The sequence below is a fragment of the Amphiprion ocellaris genome, chromosome 15 (genome assembly GCF_022539595.1).
Source record: "Amphiprion ocellaris isolate individual 3 ecotype Okinawa chromosome 15, ASM2253959v1, whole genome shotgun sequence".
NCBI lineage: Eukaryota > Metazoa > Chordata > Actinopteri > Pomacentridae > Amphiprion > Amphiprion ocellaris.
Window position 1 is genome coordinate 2,983,217 of NC_072780.1, and position 23,099 is coordinate 3,006,315.

Sequence of the window (23,099 nt, forward strand, 5' to 3'; positions counted from 1 at the left end):
TCTCATTTTTGTAATATTTTGTCTTTTTTTTTGTCTGACTTTTGTCGTTTCATGCTTTTGTCGCTTTGTTTCTGATTTTTATTTTGTGTTTCCTATTTGTCTCGCTTGTGGTGTTTGTCTTCTTTTTGTCATTTTGTATTTTGCTTTATTGGTTGTTTTGTGTATCATTTGTGTCATTTTATGCTTTTCTATCTCGCTTGTGTTATTCGTCTACTTTTTTGTTGTGCCGTTTCTCGCTTTAGTCATTTTTGATCTTGTTTGTCTCTTTTTTGTCTCATTTTTTGTCATTTTGTGTCTCATTTTTGTCATTCTGTCTCATTTTTATCATTTAATGTCTCATTTTTTGTAATATTATATCTTGTTTTTGTTATTTTTTTGTCTGATTTTTGTTGTTTTGATCATAAAGTAAAATTATATATCATTCAGTTCCAGATACCTGACACTGAATGTTTTGTGTGTTTGTAAACACTCTGTGATCTGTAAGTTGTAATGTGTAAATGAAAAACTGAGACATAATATTGCTGAAATTTATTTTTCTTGAGAAATTTGTTCGTGATGTTTAATAAAAAGATAATTCCTTAAATGTGAACATTTTCAGAATGTACTTTTTTGCACTAAAACAAAGAAAAAAACTGGAGTTGTGGTTATTTATAGGTTATTATGCTGTGATTTTACTGGTCACTGGAGATCAGATTTGGTTGAATGTTGCCCCTGAACTAAACGAGTTTGACACCCCTGATTTAAAGTATTCCATGCTTCTTATTAGAGCTGTTCGAGCATTTAATATTATTACATTTAATCTCCATCTTCCCCTACAGTGGAAGGAGTGTCAGGATTATTCACCTTAATGTTTTTGTGCAGCTGTAGATCACAAATATCTCTCAGCCCGTGTTGTCCTCATTTGGTTTGTCAGACTTCTCTTCTTACCACTTTGTAATTTGTCGCAGAGTTTGTGAACAACGCACCGAAAAAGGCAGCAACTGCTTTAAATCAAATGGCACCTACACTCAGTATTATGTCGGGAATAAATAAGAACAACGTAGAGGATTAAGAGACATTAACCCTTTAAACTCCAGGCAGTTTTTGGGTGTTTTTTAGTCACTGTGGGCTCATTTCTTACTACATCGTTAAGTCCTGCACCTCTATGGAATCAGCACTACCACGACTAGAAGAAGACAGGACTCAAACATGTCTTTATGACAAAGTTATAATGCCATAAATAAAAAATAAAATAAAAAAATTATTTTGTTTATAAAAATTGAAAAAAAAAAAAACCTGGAATTAACATGAAAAACGTTTTTCCAATTACACACATTAGTGACTAATACTGGAAAAAAATGCGACTTTACATGCTACAGATATTTCATCATGTTTTTCCCTATAACTGATTAACTGCACAGAATAAACACTGCCTGCAGCTCAGTTGAAAAGCCGCCAAAATTTTGTCACATGACTGATGGCTTCTCAGTTCTATTGAGGATTGAAGTTTTTTTTTTCTTTGTTTTTACAGGATCTGTTTAGTGCAAACGGTTTATTTTTGACATTGTTTTGTACACAAGTCATGTAGAATAAAGCAATTTTTGATGCAATATCACAATTTTAAGCTTAGATTTGATTGATTTTCTTGGACTGGAGGTCATACATGATTAGTTTGAGGACTGTCAGAAAGCTTAAAATCTTAGAATCATTTCCGTTTTCATTGTTTATTCCTCTGAGGGTTGAACGTAATCAAGATTCTCATTTGTCTATTTTCAGCTTTACCAGGATTATATGACTACATTGCAAAATTAGTTAGTTTCTTTTTTTAAAACAAAACAGCAATTATATCATTTGCCAATTATTAAGAAGAATTAGGGCTGTCAAAAATACAGCGCTAATGTGGATTAATTGATCATCGTGATTATTCTGATTAAAAATTTAACACAATTCACCCATCTGCAGCAAAATGACTCAAAATCCCTGAATCTAAATATCTATAGTAATTTTGTGGTGTCTTGATCTTAAATTTGTATTTTATGAAACATTTTAGGGTCCTGACCTTAATATTTAAATTGGTCAGGTAAATTTGTATTCTATATAATATTTTACATCAGTCAGGTAAATTTATGCAACATAATTTGCAAGGTGTTATTCTCATTGTTTAATTTAGTCATATATATTTATTCTCTTCTTTCTTGAGTCTGTCTGCTTATGCAAAATGAAACACGATTGATATAGATTAAAAATGAATGATATGAAATCGTGATTAATCGACATTAATCCACAGCAAGCATGAGATTAATCTGATTAAAAATTGTAATCATTTGACAGTACTAAGAGGAATGTTTTCCAAAGTTGTACTAGCTATTCCAGTCAGCCCAACATCTAGAAGAGTCGTTTTAAAGTAGCCTCAGCATGAACTTTCGCTTCATGAATTACACAATCATGTAACGTGGTTTGGTGAAAAGTCGCCAAAATCATGATGACTCAGGCCAAACACCGGAAAACTGCAGTAAGAGGAACTAAAGGTTGCAACACTGACTAAAAGGCTTCTGACTGGATATCTGCATAACAAGAGAGAAACTTTTCTAACAGGGCAGCAGCAAACCCACATTTAACGAAGGGCTGTTCAGTGAGACTTATCAGAAACTCTAAGATGATTTCTCACTTAGATTAAAAATAAAAAATCTAATAAAAAAACTGCAAATTTCCTCATTTAACAGCTTCTAGTACACATGACAGTAGATCCCATTTCAAAGTGCTGTTAATGGAGCAGCACCAGAGGCCCTTCTCATCTCCACTCCCAACACTCCAATTGGGTTAAAAACCTAATGCACCACCAGGCTGCTCTTTGATATCCATTAGCGGAAAGCAAGCTGTGCTGACGCAGGTCAACATGCCAGCGAGCCCGAGGCCAGTCTGCCTCGACAGAATGTGCTGAAAAAGCCCTCAGGCCAGATCCCTGCATTGGCCAACTGACAGCTTGACAGACAGGAACCTGAGAAATGTGAGCGAACCTCCTCTAGTGATACTGACCTCCTGTAAAGCAGAGACATGAACACCTGCCTGAGGGCCAACGGGATGTCAGTGATTTGCAAGTACAGTAAAAATTGAATTTTTGAGTTTGTTTTTCTTTTTTTCTCACAAGGTTACTCTCAAGATATTTGGAGGTTAATGGGTTCCTGAGCTCATTTGGAGGAAAAAAAATCTGTGGAAATTGTTGCTGTGTTTATGCTGTTTCTTTTCAGAAGTACAGATTTTCTGGGATGTCACAGTGAAGCACCAGAAGTAGAGACGTTACTACCCCTTTTCCACCAACAGGAAACGGATTCTGTTCCGATTCGCGCATCCAATTCTGAACCTTTCAGAGCATCTCGACCAAAATAAAATGGTTTGCAACCTAAAAGCAAGATTCCGTTGACGACATGAATGGGACGTCTTAAATTTTACGAGTCGGAAAGAGATGGCGGAAAAGTCAAGTGAGAGATGGTTGCAACAAAAGAACATGCATCGGTCTGCTGATGAAATCTAACGCCTGCCGATAATTTGGTCGTGTCTTGAGTAGGGCTGGCCCCGAATATCCGAAAATTCGATCGTTGTGGTACTATCCAAATATTAATGTTGAGATCCGAATATTCAGAATACCTCCCCCCGTCGCCGAAGCCACCGAATAGCTTACCAATGACGGTAAAGCATTGGTCAACGGTACTTTTGATTGGTCAGTTGGCTGGCTTTATCACGCAGACCTACCAACTCTGACGTCACGCTTCCCTTCGTCCGAGTTTGTAAACAGAAGACAAGATGCTGAAGACGGAGATATCCATGCTAATGCTAACGCTGTTGGACTCTGACGATGGACACCAATCTTCCACCCCTCCAAAAACTACCACCACCACCACCGCCCACCTGCCCCACCCCGCCACCACCACAGACGAGCCAGATATTCGTCATACATTGGGCCCAAATATCTGGAGCCCAGAAATTGCTATTCGGACCAGCCCTACTCTTGAGTTCATGTTGTAAGTTGTGGAGTGCCCTCCTTTGATGGCAAATCCTTGATTTCAATGGTTTCGCTCAAAACTGGTGAAAATGCGGTTGGTTTGCTAGATAGCACTGATGTTCCAAGACACCTGAACAGAAACGATAAAAGAACGAGGGATAATTTGGTGGAAAAGAGGCGTGTGTGAGCGGGGGCATGTTGGGGCCATTGGATAGAAGCATGCAGGTGAATCAAAAAGCTATCGCAGGTCAGACAGTGGAGAGACAAACATTCATGCAGTAGATGTTTCCAATGGCTTCATCTTCCATTTCTGGGCTGTGACATCAGTTCAGACTCTTACCCTACATGTTCATCTTAAAACTTTCACTACTATTTTGGTTAATTGGGGTACTTGTGCGTTAAATCCTTTATGTTAAGCTGCAAAGGGGACTAGTTTGCAGAGTTAATTTCCTTTATGGATTTTCATTTCCTTAAAGGAAAATGTTGTTTTTGTGAGGGTGGGGCTTCAAGCTCTTTATGGCAGTGACAGAGGGGAGGGAAGGGGGATCCGATAGAGCAAGAGCGAGCAGCAAAGATCCTACGTGACATCAGCTGATAATATGCTGTCTGGTTTGTGACTGGCAGGTTTTTTTTGTTTTGCTGGGGAGTTTACAAAGCTCCTTCAGGTTCTTCATTCTCTTTGCCTTTACTAGAGCCGACTCAAACAAGTCGCTCTGGTTTTGAAGTAACAACAGAAGCCCGGAGGGACCAACGTGCCGGCCAAACTCAGTCCAACCTCATGCTTGGCTCTGTACCAAAGAGTCATGTTGCCCATGCAGTGGCAATGCTTTATTGTAAGGGCATAACAAAACCATTCAACCAGCCAACCGACCAGCCAGCCACGACCTTTATCAGCTGCATCAGATCAGGACGCTGCCCATGCTGGTGAGCAACACTATCCATCACTCGGCAAAACCGAGGATCCTAACAATAAACTCTTCACTGAGGTGTGGGGGATACATGCCGGAAGCGGGGAGCAGCTGGACCCCCACAGGACTGATCAGCCAGGCAGCGGAAGGAAAGAGGTTTGTACTTGCGGCCCGGCGGTCCCACTCCACACCACCCCCTGTCTGACGAACAGGTACAGGGCAGGGTGACTGCTGGCGCAAAAAGAAGACCAACAAACTGTGAGGACTTCAGGACGGGATCCTGCACCCATCCAAACACAGACACCAAACCACCTTCCCAAAGTCACAAATGCAGGTAGACCATGACTTCTTGACTTCAACACTCCACCGCAAACCTGCAGGGTGTAAAGGACGCCTCTGGAAATTTTGTAGCTTGCTCTTTGGGAGTTGTTTAAATTCACAGCAGGTACAAAGGATTACAGTGAATACCTAGAAGTCCTTGATGACTAGTAAGTGTACTGTCAAAGCTGACGCAGTAAGAATACATTTAAACATGAGATAAGCCCCAGCAGAAGGCAACTGGGCTTTTTTCTTGAAGACCTTACACCTCTCATCTTCAGGTTTTATGAGTTCAAGCCTCTTGGATGAGAGGTAAAACATCTCCAGGAACCAAAAAGTAAAGTCCAGTTGCTTTTTTACCAAAGATTTAATGATTACTGTGACCTGAATGACTGAGAATCTACACGAATGGCACATTTAACACTTGCATTTGAATAAAGAGAGACGTTCCATAAACATTAGGATGCTGCACATGTTTGACAAACTTCTACTTCTAAAAATAACACATTTTTTGCTTATGTTTAAGCACTTGGATCCATTGTAACTGCTGTGAATGCAAACCGACTGTCACCTTCCACAAATGGAGCAAACTACATTTCTTCAGAGCCACCTTTCAAGCTACAAGCAATGAATATTTGGTACTCAATAGCTTTTCAAGTTTCTCAGTGGAGTTAAATCGGCTCCACTCCTCTTTCCTGGAGACAACATTTATGGGGCTGTTGTTCCGGAGCAACCTGGAGACTCTAAATGGATTATAAATATTTGTTTGTACTTGGGGGGCCAATAGGATTAGACCACAACATTTGATGGATTTCACCTTATCTTAATAGAGTCTACTCCTGTCCTGTATTTGTTGTCTACCTTACACTGTTAAGAAGTGCTCTTTAATCCTCATCCTTGGTGTTATGCCAATAGAACCACCCTCAGGCTGCAAATGGTTTAAATAGAAACAACTTTATTGGATCCATCTTGATCTGGCACAGAGAGGGTTAAACATGGCTGACATTTGAGGCACCATTGTGGATTCCTTTGGCAAAGACAAAGATCCTTTGAGGAGATTTAGAAGTGCATAGTCATTATATTTAGGTTTACTCATTCACACAGAAACCCTGATTTTCTCTGACATGCATGTAGGGAGACAGTCTGAAATGCTTTTATGGGTTCTGTCAACAATACTGAGGATATATTCATTTTCATACACACTTCAATCATGCTTGTACTTGGCACTACCTTTTTAAGGAACTTTTGGCATTTCAATGCAACTGACGACATTGAAGACAAAAAAGAAACAAATGGAAGACAACACAGAACAATACTTAGAACTACAAACTATGACAAAAACAACACAAACGGAACAAATAAAACTATTTAACACACAAATGCAACATTCAACAACATTTACTACAAACATTTAAGTTCAAGGTACCCATCAGGCAGGGGCAAGAGCCACAGTCTAGCTGCCCAAGCTGGGCCTTGCTGCTGGAGCTGGGCTCTGGAGGAGGAGACTGAAAACACAAGGGGGATGGGGGAGATGGAGGGGTCGGGGGCTCCAGTAGCAGCACTGGAACGGGGCCCGGGGCGGACTCACCGGAGGGGGCTCCGTGGCCGGCGTGGTTGCGCTGGGAGGCCTGGGACGGAGGCGGCGCCTGGCTGTGGCTCTGAGTCTGTTGCAGGATGTTCAGGCACTCTCCCAGGCAGCTGAGTGTGGCGGCCGACGTGGCTTTGAGCAGCAGCAGGTCCTGGTCCAGACAGGACAGCGGACCCCTGGTGGGCAGAGAGTCGATGGACTGGACGAGGTTCTTCTGTTGGCCCTCCGCTTGGGACATCACCTGGGGAAGGACAGGAACGTGAGACATTAACCTTCGTGTCGTCCTGCGGGTCAAAACTGACCCGTTTTAAAGTCTGAAAATGTGGAAAAAATATATATTTTCACAATGAAATCTTTGAACATTTGAAATCTTTGAACATTTTTTTGTGGAAAAAAAGAAATATTAAAAATGTTTCTTGAAGAACATTCACGTAAAAATCGACCAAAATCCAGCAAAAGTGAACCCTTTAAAATGGGTTCACTTTGTGTTTGCAAGCAACATGGTTAAGATTAGAGAGATGTCCCTGAAGTTTAGAGAGGAGATAGTTGCCAAACCATGCAACTGTATTAATCTGTGACATGCCATTTTATTGGAAAATTAACCAATTCTAGCTTAAAATTCAGATATTTCATCAAAACCACTATATTCTACATGACTCATTTAAAAAAAATCACCAAAATAAATCAAATGCAACAACCACATTCCGCAAAAACAAAAAAACCTTCACACCTCAAGACAACTGTGAAGCCGTTAGTGACGATACTGCAACCAACAATCATTCTGGGATTTTTAAAGTGAGTTGGGTTGAACTGCAGGCTGTGTCTACAGAGCAGATAGGAGATTAGTGTGGAAACAAATGGAAAATATAAGCAGGAAAATGTCTTTGGTATGTTCACATTTTTTTTCCAACAATAACACCGATGGTACTTGCCAAAATGGTGCTTTCATTTTTTCTTTTTAATGACTTATTCTGTGGTAACTTTGTCATACATCACAAAACACATTATTTAGTTCTCTCTACTTCTAGTCATGGTCATGTTGTTTCCATAGAGGTGCAGGACTTTATATTGCAGTTAATATGTGAATATATGGTCATTATTGTTTTCCAGTGCTGGTAACAATTAAGGGCACTTGACAAATGTTCATGTTGATTTCTGTTTGTTAGCTTTCATTTTTCTTCTTTTATGATTTATGGCATTATAACTGCATCATGCTGCACAGAAGACATTTCGGAGTTCTTTGTACTTCTATCTATGGTTGTGCTGCTTCCAAAGAGCAGCAGGAGTTTGTGTCGCCATGAAAAATGAGTGAAAATGTGACGGGAGCACAGAAACATCCAAAAACTGCTCGGGGTTCAGAGGATTAATGGGGTTTGCTGACAATAAGAAAACATAGAATAACTCTTAAACCTTCAATGTACAGTTTCACTGCTGACTCATGAATCACAGACCTAATTAGTCTAATTAGTTTCACTGTAATACGATGAGTCATCAAATTTTTTAAAAAATAAATTAGTCTGCTTGTGGAAACACTAAGAACGAAACTAGAAGTTTTCCTTTAAAAGCTATTTTTAAAGGTAAAAATTAATCGTTAGGGACATCACAATCTAAAGTGAACTATTTTTTAAAATAATAACGTTTTATATCTTGGAATGTTGGCAAACAGCTTTGGATTAGTCATACAGCTGAAGAGAGACTTAAAGACAAATATGAATGTATCTTTCTATCCTCCACACTGTGTAGGTAGCGACACATCTTAGCGTTAATTCTAGTGGTAGCGCCTCAATATCTAGACTGCAGACAACAACCGATCCACACAACCATCTGCTCCGACATGACAGCGCCAAGAAAGACACCACCGAAACTCTTCAAACACAAAAAAGTTTCTCTCCAAGCTCCCACAGAACTTTCAGACTCGGAAAATTATTTTTATGCGACTCCCCCTTTCACAGTCTAAATGCATCACAAAAGGAGAACGACAAAGTTGGCTCTCGCTGGCGGGTAATGCAGCGAGCATCTCTCAGGGCTAATGAATCTGGGTTGTTTATCAGCCTGGAAATGTTGTATTCATTAATATTGTAGGGCTCCACAAACACTTTCCCTGTGCACACACTCGGATGGCACATCTGTCTCCCTGCATCAGTACACAGAGTTATTTCTGAGCTGCTGAGAAGCTGTTGCTGTGAGGTTAGATGTGGCGACGACATTCTCTCATTTTAATGCACAGCACTTGTCCAATTATTGAGCCTTTTATCCGGGTCGGATGTTGACGTCCTCGGGCAGATGGAGCTCGAATTTTTATTCCGAATGCCTGTTATAAATAGATTTTTAGTGTTCAGCACGCTGACACCATATCATTTCCACTGTGCCCTTCAAACAATCACAACTCTTTGTTTCACTATTGCACACAAGAACTTCTTTTCTTTTAAAACCCTGCAGACAGTTTGTGTCTCATTCAGCTTTACTCGTAACACAAACACAAACTGATCATTTGTGATGAGAATAATACTGGATGACAGAATGGTCCAGATGTTCCAGGTGTTACTTCATAGACATGTCAGCAGTTAACCCTCCTGTTGGCTTCATTTACAGGCACCAAAATTATTGTTTCCTCATCTGACAAAAATCCAAAAATTCAGCAAAAAAAATTCCACAAATTTCTGAAAATTTGCAAAACCTTCAGGAAGAAAATTCCAATAATTCCTTCAAAGTTTCCCTTAAAAGTTTTATTTTTAAAAAAAATCCTCAAAATTTGGCAAGAAAATTCTTGTAAATATTTTCAAAAAATAAGTAAAAATCTTCAAAAAAAATCCTAAAAATAACTAAAGTGATTCCATATATATCAGTAAAACTTCTAATATTTTCTTTAAGAACATTCACAAAAAATCCATTAAAATCCAGCAAAATTCGCTGGATTTTTTGTGAATGTTCTTAAAGAAACATTTTTAACATTTCTTTTCTTCCACCAAAAAAATGTTCAAAAATTCCCCAAAAATGTTGAAAATGTGGACATCAGAAGTTTCACTGTGAAAATATACTTTTTTCCACATTTTCAAACTTTAAAACGGGTCAATTTTGACCCGCAGGACGACACGAGGGTTAAAGCTACTCTGAATCCAAACTGATTAGAGTGTTTGATGTTTCATAATAAACATACATTCTGTATTCCGTTTGATGGGATATAAATTATCAGTGCATGAAATATGATCAGAACGGTGCGTTGATGCTGAAGTTGTAGGATAAGTGTAGCTTTCCTAGACAACAGCTACAGATCAGGCAACATGAAACTGATGGCAGAGATTTAGAAGTATAATCACCTGAACCTCCCTCAGGGTCGATATTCACTGAAGGAAGCCTTTAGCGAGTGGAAATGCAAGTTGGAGAGCAAATGCGTTGCTATGCAACCTAAAGTTACTCAAAAAAAAAACATACCATGCACAAAAATAACAGTTCACTGGGTTTATGGTGTTCAGTAAAATGCAGAAACCTTTCTTGATGTTAGTGAAACATGACGTTTCCACATCATCATGGAAACTGCCGTAGAGAGGATTGTTGCTGTGCTTGTGCCAAGACAGACACAAATAAAAGATAAAGAAGATCAAATTTAAGGATTAAAAGGAATAATTTTAAGCAAAACAGGTGGAAAAATATGAGAACATTGAAAAGTATCATCTATAAAACTACCAGACTGAATTAAGAGACGGAACACAAAGACAGAAAGGACTAATATAATAAAAAGGAGAAAAAACTTTTCCTTATTGGACGCTTTTGGAAACAGCTGCACCTTCAAGTAACAGTCAGTCAGATGAGTCAATATATAATTGTAGGACTTTTTGTATCATAGTCGACATTTTTGCTGTTTTCAGGCCTAAAATCAACTATAACCAAACACCACATGGCATTTTTACACAAAGATTCTTCTAAATATTATATATATACAATTGAGTAAAACTGAAATTGAAAGTTGTTTATAAAGATATTGTAGTAAACCTGTTGACTACTTTATATTAAATAACTCAGAAAGCCTTGGAGTCTGGCCAGTCTTTTCTTCAGGAGGAAATGACATCATGTGGAGCAGGTCATGTGATCTGGAATTAACACACTTCCTGGAGAGGTGTTTTTGTAATGGGGAACTTAGTAGAAAGTGATTTCTCAGACACAGATACAATTTGTTATTTTCCATATAAAATTTGATATATTGCCAAAAAAGAAACATCAGTCATGATTATCTCAACTTAATAAAAAGAACACAATCCAAACTATTTCTGAATCAGCTCATTTTATTATTGTTTAGCTAATTAGAAGGTGGTTGTTATTAAATTGGGACGGTTCTTTAGTTGCCATTATTGTGACAGCCAGTCATTTTTTATTAATAAGCGATTGTTTCCATAATAAATAATTATGGAATTTGTAAAGACATGATCATAATGATGTACTTTTAATAAAAATGTATGCAAGATATATGCCATGGACTTCAAAAGTCCCTCAGTTATATATTGACCCAGATGCACACAGAGAAAACCTGTGCAAAAAAAACACACATTACATTTGAATATTACACATAAAATAATAAAATCTTGATCCTGTAATATGCTTAATAATTCCCCGTTTGTTTTATACACGTGAACACAACAAGAACATGAAACTGAGTGTTCTGGAAGCTCCCCCCTCCACCACCACACAGCTACAGCTCTGTGGACCAACGATGCTTCCAGAAATAGCCTCACCTCAATGATCCGGCCACGCAGCCTGAGAGCCCAGTGCTGCTGCTGCACCGACAGTCGGGGCGTTTGATGAGTTCACATCAGTCGGCTGTGACAGGCTGACTGAGGGGAGACGGTTATGTGGTCTGACTCCCACCATCACACGTGTGCTGAACGGACAGATCCACGCATGGATGGACAGACGGATGGGAGGCGACAGCGTGACAACGGCCCGAACATTCGACACGAGACCTCACCGATAGACTGGGACTTTAAGGATGTCTATCAAAGATGTCAAGATTAGAATTACTGCTGTCAACGCAATGAGGAGGATTGTTTCAAACTACAGTGGACCTTTAAGGGCTGCAGATTAAAGCCCCGAATACATTTAAAGTGTCAGAGGAAGATGTTGAATTTTATCAGACGTGGAAAACACAAACGCATCTCGGAAGAAGAATAATAAGCTAAGATGGACTTTTACAGTAGATCATTTAAACAGTTTATATTAAAAGCATCATTCAAATGTCCAACACTATATTATAGATCAGGGGCGTCAAACTCATCTTAGTTCAGGTTCCACATTCAGCCAAATTTCATCTGAAAATCACAGCAAAATAACTTATAAATAATCTAAATGTTTACTTTGTTTTAGTGCAACAAAAGTACATTGTGAAAACGTTCAAATTTAAGGAGCTATCTTTTTACAAAACATTATGAGCAACCTGAAATTTCTGAAGAAAAATAAATTCTATTTCAACAATATTATGCCTCAGTTTATCATTTCCACATTACAACTTCCAGACCACAGAGTGTCGACAAAGGAACACAACATTTAGTCACAGCTGTCTGGAACTGAACAACATATTTTACTTTATGATCAAAACGACAAAAAAAGATTAAAAAAGTAACAAAAACAAGACAAAATATTACAAAAATGAGACACAAAATGACAAAAATGACACCAATGAGACCAAAATTGACAAAAGGGAGAAACAAAACAAAAAAATAGACAAACAACACAAGCGAGACAAAAAACAGAACGATACACAAAACTACAAATAAAGCAACACACAAAATAACAAAAAGACAAAAAACATAAGTGAGACAAAATGGAAACACAAAACGACAAAAACGAGAAATAAAAGTACGAAAACGGGAGACAAACGACAAAAGTCAGACAAAAACGACAAAAAAACCCAACAAAATCAAGACAAAATACTAGAAAAACGAACACAAAATGACAAAAAATTAGACAAACGACACAAAACAAAAGAGCTAAAAAATTGGCCAAAAAAGTTAGAAAGTGAAAAACAATGGACAAATGACAAAAACAAAACAAAAAATTACACAAAATGAGACCAAAAATAACAGAAAGTGATAAACAAAATCACAAAAAAGCAAACAAAAAACACAAGGGAGACAAAAAACCCCACAAAATGTCAAAAACAACAAAAAAAGCAAAACACGAAACGCCAAAAATAAGACAAAAAACACAGGTGAGACAAAAAGGAAACAAATATAATGTATGCATGAAGGTATTTAAGATATATCCCATGGACTTCAAAAGTCCATTAATTATATATTGACCCGTTTTTGACATGAGAAAGTCGTTTTTGTAAACTGCTAATTAAATTGATCGTGATTCACTGTTGAAAAGCAATAGAAGATGGATGAACAATGCATTTGTGTGACTTATTTTGGCTTTTTAACACTTAGAACAGCTTTGATTGAATGGTTGAATCCTTTTAGACATCTAATCCTACCACATGTTTGCAGACCTCCAACTCCGAGCTGCTGGGTTCATCCTGCAGATCGGAGCCTCCTGCCTGGTCTTAGGATGGTCCAGTGAGTGCTGGCGGGACAGAGGATCAACAGGGCAGCGCTGAGGAGGCAGATCATGGGACGATTCACTGAGGCGGAAAGACAACTTTGAGCTACAGCGGGGTGGTTGGAGAGGCTCACAGGAAGCAGCAGAGTGGTGTTTATGAATATCACCAGCCATAGCGACCAGAAAACAGTCGGGATGTACGACACAACATCCCCGATGCTGCTGTCTGACCCTAAATCTGCGACGTAATCGGTCTCTACTGTGTACAGATGAGTATAAATCTCAGCGTGGCTAAAGCCCTCAGACGAGTTTCTAGGCTGGTTATGAATAAAGGAAGGGAAACAATAAATGACCCGAGGAAGGAGGGAAGAGGCTGAAGGAGATGAAGAGTGGAGTTACACGATATGAATCAGGTCACGGGAGCCTAATTCTACAAAAACGAACACAAAACGACAAAAAAGAGACAAAAAATTTGGCAAAAAAGTTACAAAGGGAAAAACAATGGACAATCGAGAAAAACAAGACAAAAAATGACACAAAAGAATGTCCCAGAATGTGAACTCCCATATAGGTGATGAAGCTGACCTTCATTACAAAGAAATATGAAAGTATGAAGCTAATTTGACATTAAACAAGCAAAAATAGATGTTTTCAAGCAAAAATGTCACATTTAGAGAGAGGATTTTTCTCCTCTACTATCAATCCTTTGTCAGACCAAACTAGCAATTTGACACTTAAGGTTCAAGAAACCTTTGATGAGATTTCATCAAAAGGTGCACGAGATTACATGATAATGAAAATAATCAGGAGCTGCAGCCTCACAAGTAATCAAGTTCATTATTCTGTATTTTCTGTGAGAGATGTTGTCGTCTCATCATCCAGCTGGGAATTTACATTTGGCCCGTGTTGATGCAAATCACTTTCAAACCTTTAAGCCTGCATTAATGGGCGCTTTTGGAAGCAAGCTGTAAAAATTATACCTTTTAATCTGATATGGAAAAATTAGGCGCAAACACAAAGCAGCAGTCCTCCTGAGGACATTCAGAAAGACCTTAAGGTTTTTGCTTTAACTCATCATAAAGTAAGTGTTCACAATGACAATGATCAGCATTTAGAATGGTTTTCTACACTTTCTCTTTGCTATTCTGTCTGCCACCAGATATCTCCAAGGAAAACGAAGCCTTGATTCACATCACCAAACAAGTGCATTTGCAATTGTGCAATGAAAACAGGAAGAAGACAGCGCTTTTGTTTCCCCTGGTAGCTGAAATAGACAGCGGAACAATCTGAGTAACACTGAAAACACTATCTGGCAAAAGAAATAGAGCTTTGAAGGCAGATAAAAGCAGATAGTGACAGAAAGTGAGGTAAGAGTGAACCTTGGACAAGTGTTCACTCTGGATAGGGTTCAAAATAGGCATTAGGTTGCTGTTATTTCTTCCAGATCTGTAAGTAACAAAACCTGCCAACAAGTTAATAAAACCGGATGTTTCCCTCTGCCTTTATCAAAGCACCAACATCAAGGTTTCTATTTGAAATTGCTACAGTTGTTTCTTGCTTTGGATGGGATCCAGGCTGTTGGCAGGAGCCTTGTTGTCATCACAGCCAGAAAGCAAACCAGCAGATATGAGGAGACTAATACGAGCCAGAAACTGGAACTTCTGGGCTAATTTAGGGCGCCCCAACACTTTAAGGATGTTCTGATCGCAAGAACCACCCGTGTAGAAGCTCCTTCAGGGCTGATTATCTGGGAAGAAGAAGAAAAAAGAACCTGCTCCAGGGTTTGTTCTTCTGAGTGGCGCTAAAAAGCTGCTGTGGGTCTTTACACCGATTGGTCGAACTCGGAGAAGACAACAAACGGCATTTTTTTCTGATCTCGTCCAGCAGCAGATTTCTTCAGCTTACTATAAATGCTAACATAAGAAGCTTCTATTGTTCCTAAGCGCTCACTGAACTGGAGTTGGGTCAATATATAATTGTGGGACTTTCTGTAACATAGTTGACATTTTTGCTGTTTTCAGGCCTAAAATCAACATGGCCGCCTATAACCAAACACCACATGGCATTTTACAGAAAGATTCTTCTAAATATTATATATACAATTGAGTAAAACTGAAATTGAAAGTTATTTCTAAAGATATTATAGTAAACCTGTTGACTACTTTATATTAAATAACTCAGAAAGCCTTGGAGTCTTGCCAGACTTTTCTTCAGGAGGAAATGACATCACATGGAGCAGGTCATGTGATCTGGAATTAACACACTTCCTTCAGAGGTGTTTTTATAATGGGGAACTTAATCGAAAGCGATTTCTCGGACAAATACAATTTGTTATTTTGTGTTTTAAAATAACACAAATGACCACAGAAAAACACAAAACGACTCAATGAGACACAAAATGATCACAAAAAGAGACAAAATGACCACAAACAGACTGATGATGACCAAAAATGACCACAGAGAGACACAAACTGACAAAGAAACATAAAATGTCCAAAAAAGGCTCAAAAAGACACAAAATGACTTAATGAGACACATAATTATCATATAAAGGCACAAAATTGACCACAAAACACGTGAAAATGGCCACAAAAATGCACAAAATTATTACAAAAACACCTAAAATGCTCACAAAACGGACTGAAAATGACCACGAAAGAAACAGAATGAGCACAATCACACACAAAACAACCACAAAAAGACCCAACATTACCACAAAAATGCGCAAAATGACAAAAACGAGACAGAAAACGTCAAAACCGATGCACAAAGCGTGGAGCAGGTCATGTGATTTGGAATTAACACACTTCCTTGAGGTGTTTTTGTAATGGTGTGTAAAATTTTAGTGATACTTCAGTCATTTTTTTTAATCAACAAGTGATTGTTTCCATAAAAAATAATTGTGGAATTTGTAAAGACATGATCATAATGAGCATAAAAGACAGGATTTTTTACTTTTAATAAAAATGTATGCAAGATATATCCCATGGACTTCAAAAGTCCCTCAATTATATATTGACAGTTATATCCAGTAACTACCATTTGTTGTTGTTTTTGTGCATTCTGAGTTGAAGTTGTTGGATTCTACACCACAATGGACACAGAAAGGCTAAAAGAGATGATTACAAGGCTGTTTCTGTAGAAACTTCTTGCACCTGTCTTCAGTTTCTGCAGTGTAAAGCCACCAAACCGCATCATCTGTGTTTGTTTCTGTAATAAAAGTGCTCTCTGTTGACACTTTAATTAAAACAGTAGCATTGTGGGCCAATATAAGAACAAAAAAAAAAAAAAAAAAACAATGAGCTAAAAGATGATAAAATGCTCCATAAAGCCGGGACAATCAACACAGATGCTAACTTTCTGTGAGTTTTTCCCTACAATCGACAATTTTCCCACCCACAGGTACACCATTAAGAACAAAAAGTATCGCCTAAAGCACTTAAAAAAGGAAATTCTTCAAATCAAATGATCCTTTTGCTCTGAACGACAACAAAAGATAACACAAAAATTAAAGGAAAAAGTTTCTCACAGCTCAAGGACAAAAACAAGTCTTGCGGGGATCAAACAACATTTTCCACAAAGCCAGGCGTGACCTCTTCCCTGTCGGATTTTATTTCTTTTCCTCTGTGCCGACGCTTTACACGGGCAGAAGTATTTTACATTTAGAAAGCCTCTTGTCTCTCCTTGTCCACGTTTCCTCCTCCATCCTAACAGCTAAGTCATCTTATCTCCATAATTCAGCGGCCAGATGCACAGCTGCCTGGCAACGATCCGAGAAGAACGTCTCGTCTCTAAACAAAAGGGGTGAAAGCAAAAAATAAAATCAAAAATGCTGCAGCTAATGGGCCTACGGTTTGGCAGCCAGGCAGGCGTACCATCATGTCTTCATCGTGTCTATCATTTTCGCTTCGCAAACCCAACTTCAAGCCTAATCTCTTGCAATTAATCACTCTAAACCGACTCCAGACAGGCTATTAAGAAGTGACGGGGAAAAAAAACAATCTTCTCTTGAGAGATAAGCAGGGAAGAGTGACTGACTGCTCTGAGTGCATGGAGATGTAGCAGATGAGGACGGAGTGGTAACCAGAACTGACAGGTCTGGTGACTGAGGCGGAGAGAATTAATGAGGATCTGAGCTTCAAACCAAGTCAAAACTGATAGGAAATTTCAAGTGGAGAGCTTTTTAATTAACTGGCCAAGTGCTTGTAGGTCTGCAAATGGAACCACTTAAGGAACAATACAGGCTTTATTCCATACATTCAGGGATTAGCAGGACGACGCTGTTCCATACGGACGAACACGCTGCCACTTTTCCACTTCCATCACCTCCACAATTTATCTTCGGCAACACATTTACAATTCGTATGTTGATTACTCACCGCACTGATTCAACAACGTACGCTCCGGCCGCTCTTCCCTCTGTCACCCGCCATCTTAATCAGCATTAATATATACAACAAAAACGCCAACAAAGCTGAACGTACAGCGAAGAGTGAGCACACTGCAGTCAGTGTCAGGCCCGAGAGAGCCAGAAATATCTGCTGAACTCACTGCACCAGCATCCCACCTGAGACCAGAGCAAAGACCACACCAACACAGTGCAGCTCTGTGGAACAAGTCTGGGCCAAACGGTCAGAAAGAGCAACAAACCTTTACTGACGGAGTTCAGATGATAGTTCGTCTCTGTAATATTTGAGAATTTTTTAAAGAATAAATCCAGTTTATTACAAATTTGAGTCAGTTTTTTGTAGTTTTGTCCTTACATTATGCTACAAAAGCAGAGATCCAGCAGGCAAACGGTCAAACAAACAAACCCTACAGTTAGCCAAGCTTGAATTTCCCTCAGGATCGATCGATTTTATGCAAATCCTTGTATAAAATACATTTGTGGGGGTGGGGGGTGGGGTGGGGGGGTTGCAAGTGTCCACTGGTGTTAATACCGCTGTTAATACTGTAAAAAAATAGTAACTCTAGATATTTTACAACTAACATTTTTAGATTTGTTTCCATGTGCTCTTATATGCACAGCCTGCAGTTCAGTCGAAAAGTCCCTGATCTATGTGACTGTTGGTCACAGCTGAGTCCTAAATGGCTTAATGGTTGGGCCAAGGGAGTTTAAAAGTAACTGCAAATGGTTTATTTTATATTGAGACATGTAGAATACAGTGACTGATGAAAAATCACCATTTTCACTTTAGATTCGCATCATTCTGGTGATAGAACAGCACGTCACAGAACTTAGTCTGTAACTTAGTAACTTAGTCTGAGGCCTCTGCGACATCTAGATGAGTAGCTGCAGGACCAAAGTAGAAAATCTGATCATTATTGACATTTTTACAACTCCTAGCTCTGATAAATGGTGGAAAACAAAATTCCCTTCAAACATGCCATCGAGTTTTGGGGTTCAGAGGGTCAAAAACAAAGAGATGATATATTATGCACCCAGCAGTCTGCTTTAAACTCCAAGCAACCCTATACACAGATTGTCAGCTACGAATCTGCAAACACAACATTAAAGCCACCAAAAGCTACTATTAAAACATTATATTTGCTGTAACGGAACAACTGATATTTTAGTGAACTAACTAGGCTAACCACCAACCCCTACATCTCTTATCGAAAACAAGCTAACTCCACATCCATCCTCTCCTTCAGTGCTCACCAGCGGATGAAAACCAACCACAGATTCACTGCATTTTTTCACTCAGCTTTCTCTGCTTGGTTTTCATCTTATAATATTTTTGGTGCTATGTCGGCTGGGGCTGATCTGTACCGTTTTATGAAGTGCTGAAGTTATCTGTGCACTGTTATTAGCTGGGGGGCTACACACCCTTTAGCACAGAAACATCCAAACACAGCAAAATGTGGAGAAAACAGGATCTCTGCAGATAAATACACCACCGCACACTTCTAGTGGCTCATAAGTGATGATCAAGATTACTGTTGCATGAGTCATCACATTCTTTTTAACCCTCCTGTTGTCCTCATTTATGGGCACCGAAAAATATTGTTTCCTTGTCTGAAAAAAAATCCAAAAATTCAGAAAAAAATTTCCACAAATTTCTGAAAATTTGCAAAACCTTCTGGAAGAAAATTCCAATAATTCCTTAAAAATTTCCCTTAAAAGTTTGATTTTTAAAAAATCCCCCAAATTTGGAAAGAAAATTCTTAAAAATATTCCAAAAAAATCCTAAAATATTTTAAGTGATTACAAATATATCAGTAAAACTTCCAATATTTTCTTTAAGAACATTCACATAAAAATCAACCAAAATCCAGTGAATTTCGCTGGATTTTGATAGATTTTTTGTGAATGTTCTTAAGAAACATTTTTAACATTTCTTTTTTTCCACCAAAAAATGTTCAAAGATTTCCCAAAAATGTTGAAAATGTGGACATCAGAAGTTTCACTATGAAAATATATATTTTTTTCCCACATTTTCAAACTTGAAACCGGGTCAAGGGTTAAGGAAACTGCTGCCTAAGATGTCGTTCTGCCGTCATCACCCACCTCTTTGACCTCCACCAGCCGTCCTGGGTACTGACTCTTGGCCCGCCGAGCTGCAGCTGGAGATTTGTGGTGGGTGATGGTGACGATGTTGCTGGGTGAGGCGGCGTGGCCCAGGTGCCTCTGGGAGGCCGGGGATGAAGACGGGGTTAGGTGGGGGAGGAGAGAGAAACTACGGGTCCGACCGGAGGATGAGGAGCCCTGAAGGGGGGAGGAGGGGGTGACACAGAGAAGGAGAGAGAGAGTCGTACGGGGATTTAAACATGACAAGAACATGGAGTAAAAGAAAAACAAAACAAAATGCTTTAAAGCAGGGGTGTCAAACATGCGGCCCGCGGGCCAAAAGCGGTCCTCCAGAGGGTCCAATCCGGCCCTCAAAGTGTAAAAATTACCGAAGACATTAACTGCAGATTGTAAATTAGTATAAATTTTAAACAATAAGTAAACGAACACAACAGGAGGGTTAAGATATTAAAAAAAAAAGTAGGCATAAAGGGCTTTTTTTCTGAAAAAGAGAAACTTGGAAATCTAAAAACAGTCTCTTAAATATCTTTTCTATGACCCAATATTTGACACTCGTCACTTCAAAGCATTTTTTCCTGACACAAGCAACCGACTGAGTTTTACTTTTTTTAAAAAGGCAGAATCATCCTTTTGCTGTTTTGTTTGTCTCTGCACCACTAAAGTCACATCTCATCCTTCATTCTGAAGCCTCCTTCTCTTCCTCGTTGCTGACCTCTGAGTTCCCACCGGCAGCAGCCATGTCAGAGCATCTCTCTCCTCCGTCTTTACTCTCCATTAGCTTACAGCAGCACCGAGGAACAAGGAGCTTTATCCCTCAGAGTTCTGGTCACCAAATAGATCAAATAAACAACGACTTCCACCCCAGATCACCTCACTGAGAGCCAAACGATCGGCCTTGGTGTTGGAGCGATGCTGCAGTAACCCAGGAAATCAAACCTACGACGAACCTGCTGCTGGAACTTAACAACACGCTTGTTTAGTTAAAATGTGCAAAAAACACCAGGTTTGGAGAGAAAAAAAGACAAGAAATCATCTTAATGTGACTGTGAGAATATTTTTTTCCTGTGATTAGATGCATCCAAATGCTAAAAAGAGGGAGTTCCAGCGGGTCGCTCCTTGTGTAATCATTTTAACAGAAAATAATCAGCTTACAGGAGGGAACACTGGTGTATTGTGCGACATTAAGCCATGAGTCGTGAGTAAGCAGAAAAAGGACGGTGTTTTGGGAGAGTGAACAGACAGACGCTGAGGTTTTGTCCTCCAAAACTGGCACAAAGCCCCGAGCATTTCAATAAACTGAAACAGACAGAACCGAGAAAAATCAAAGAGGAAAAGGAAAGGAGGGACAGGAAGGTGGATAGATGGGCAGGAAAGTATCAGCCACATTTTTAGATGAGTAAATATATCCGTTTAACTCCATAAAGAAGTGAAGGATCAGCTTCTCTACTCCGATTTCCCTCCAGATGTCTGAGCTTCTCACCCTATCTCTAAGGCTGAGCCCAGCCACCCTACAGAGGAAGCTCATTTCAGTCGCTTGTATCTGTGATCTGTTTCCATGGAGGTGCAGGACTTTAAATGAGCCAACAGTGAAGAAAATTCTCTGACAGGAAACTGCTTCGATCTCCTGAAATTAGTAGAGCTTTTCTCACAGCTCTCGCAGACACTTAAAATTTGGGGCTCTACATTCCCACCCTTGGTAACTTCAGAGCCATGGATTCGTCTCTACCTGTCAGACTTAACTCAGGGTATAAAAAGCCCACTTCCTGCCCCTTCCCAGGTGATCTCCTGCCACCCGGCTGTGGGCAGACTTGGCCCTGTGTGAGGCAGCGTGGGTAAACAGTGCCATTTTCCCCTCTACGGCAACAACACTAATTACATGCAATTAGCTCTCCAGTAATAACCCTGGTTGGAAGGCTTGGAAGTAGATAAATGCCTACACACTGTTACTTTATTATAGGGGGAAACCTCTGAGGCAGCATTTAGACTGCAGCAAGGCTCACTTTTCACTGAAATTGGTGCAAATTCAATTATTTTAAGTAGATTTCCTGTTTTCCAGCAAGATCTTTCTACCTTAGCAACAGTAGTTACCACACATCGCATAAATAGAGTTTCTGTATTCAAGCAGAATCATTACCAGTCGAGTACAAAGTTCACAGCTCGACACTCAGTGCCCTTCCTGTCACAAGCTGCGTTTCAGCTTCAGAATATAACAGCGAGCGCACGGCTAATTTATCAGGCTGCTAATCAGCTTGATAAAGTGCAGCTGTGCTTCCCGCCTCGCTGAGCAGCTTCACTTCCTCCACCTGCAGCCGGCTCTGAAAACACACCGAGGAGCTGCAGAGGGGTGGACACGACAACGACGACAGAAAAATAAGCCACGTTTCCCACGTGCAAGTGGGAAATGTGCAGGTGTAAATTCTAAAGCTAATGATAGCGGAGTTTAATTTAGCTGCTTCAGTTTAACCCTACAGACTCCAAGCAGTGTGTGGTGTTTTTTTTTGTTTGTTTATTTTTTTTGCATTGGTCACATTTTTTTCTTACTGTGGGTTCATTTTCCTGTACCTCTATGGAAACAGTACAATTATGAGTAGAAGGACAGAGAAGTCAAACGTGTCCTTTGTACAGTTATAATGCCATAAAGATGAACCAACCCGTTAGATTTTTTTTTTATTTAACAAAAATGTAAAAACTGAAATCAGCATGTACAACATTTTTCCAAGTGCCAACAGATGGGTCAATATATAATTGCAGGACTTTCTGTAACACAGTTGACAGGTATCATAGTTGACATTTTTGCTGTTTTCAGGCCTAAAATCAACTAGAACCAAACACCACATGGTATTTTTACACAAAGATTCTTCTAAATATTATAAATACAATTAAGTAAAATTGAAAGTTCTTTATAAAGATATTGCAGTAAACCTGTTGACCTGTTTTGTTTTTTTACACAATCCAGTTAGTGCAAACTATTTATTTTTGGCAATTTTTAAATAAGGCATGTAGAACAAAGGGATTTTGATGGATTAAAATTAGTTTAGGCTTATATTTGGCTACCTTTTTGGACACAGTGGCACATCACAGATGCCTTAAGGTAAATTAAGAATCCAATACAGTTTTTATATTCAATAAAGTTTCTGGCTCTGATAAATGGTGTAGGTTTTAAACTTTTTAAAGACAACGTGCACAATCCAGAATCTGCATGATGAATGGAGGTCGTGCATGTAAGGGGAGAAGGCCCAGATG

General features: G+C 39.2%; 1 protein-coding gene across 2 annotated transcripts in view; it reads right to left on the reverse strand.

The window, feature by feature from the left end:
* LOC111584929 (oxysterol-binding protein-related protein 10) overlaps nt 1-23,099 on the reverse strand; it is a 101,078-nt gene that overhangs the window by 38,508 nt on the left and 39,471 nt on the right. The window contains exons 5-6 of one of the 2 annotated variants that reach the window (XM_055017941.1): nt 19,836-20,033; nt 6,794-7,034 (exon numbers count right to left, since the gene is read on the reverse strand). In XM_055017941.1, coding sequence (XP_054873916.1) covers nt 6,794-7,034; nt 19,836-20,033 — 439 coding nt within the window. The remainder of the gene's footprint in view (nt 1-6,793; nt 7,035-19,835; nt 20,034-23,099) is intronic. The other variant, XM_055017942.1, reaches the window with a different exon arrangement.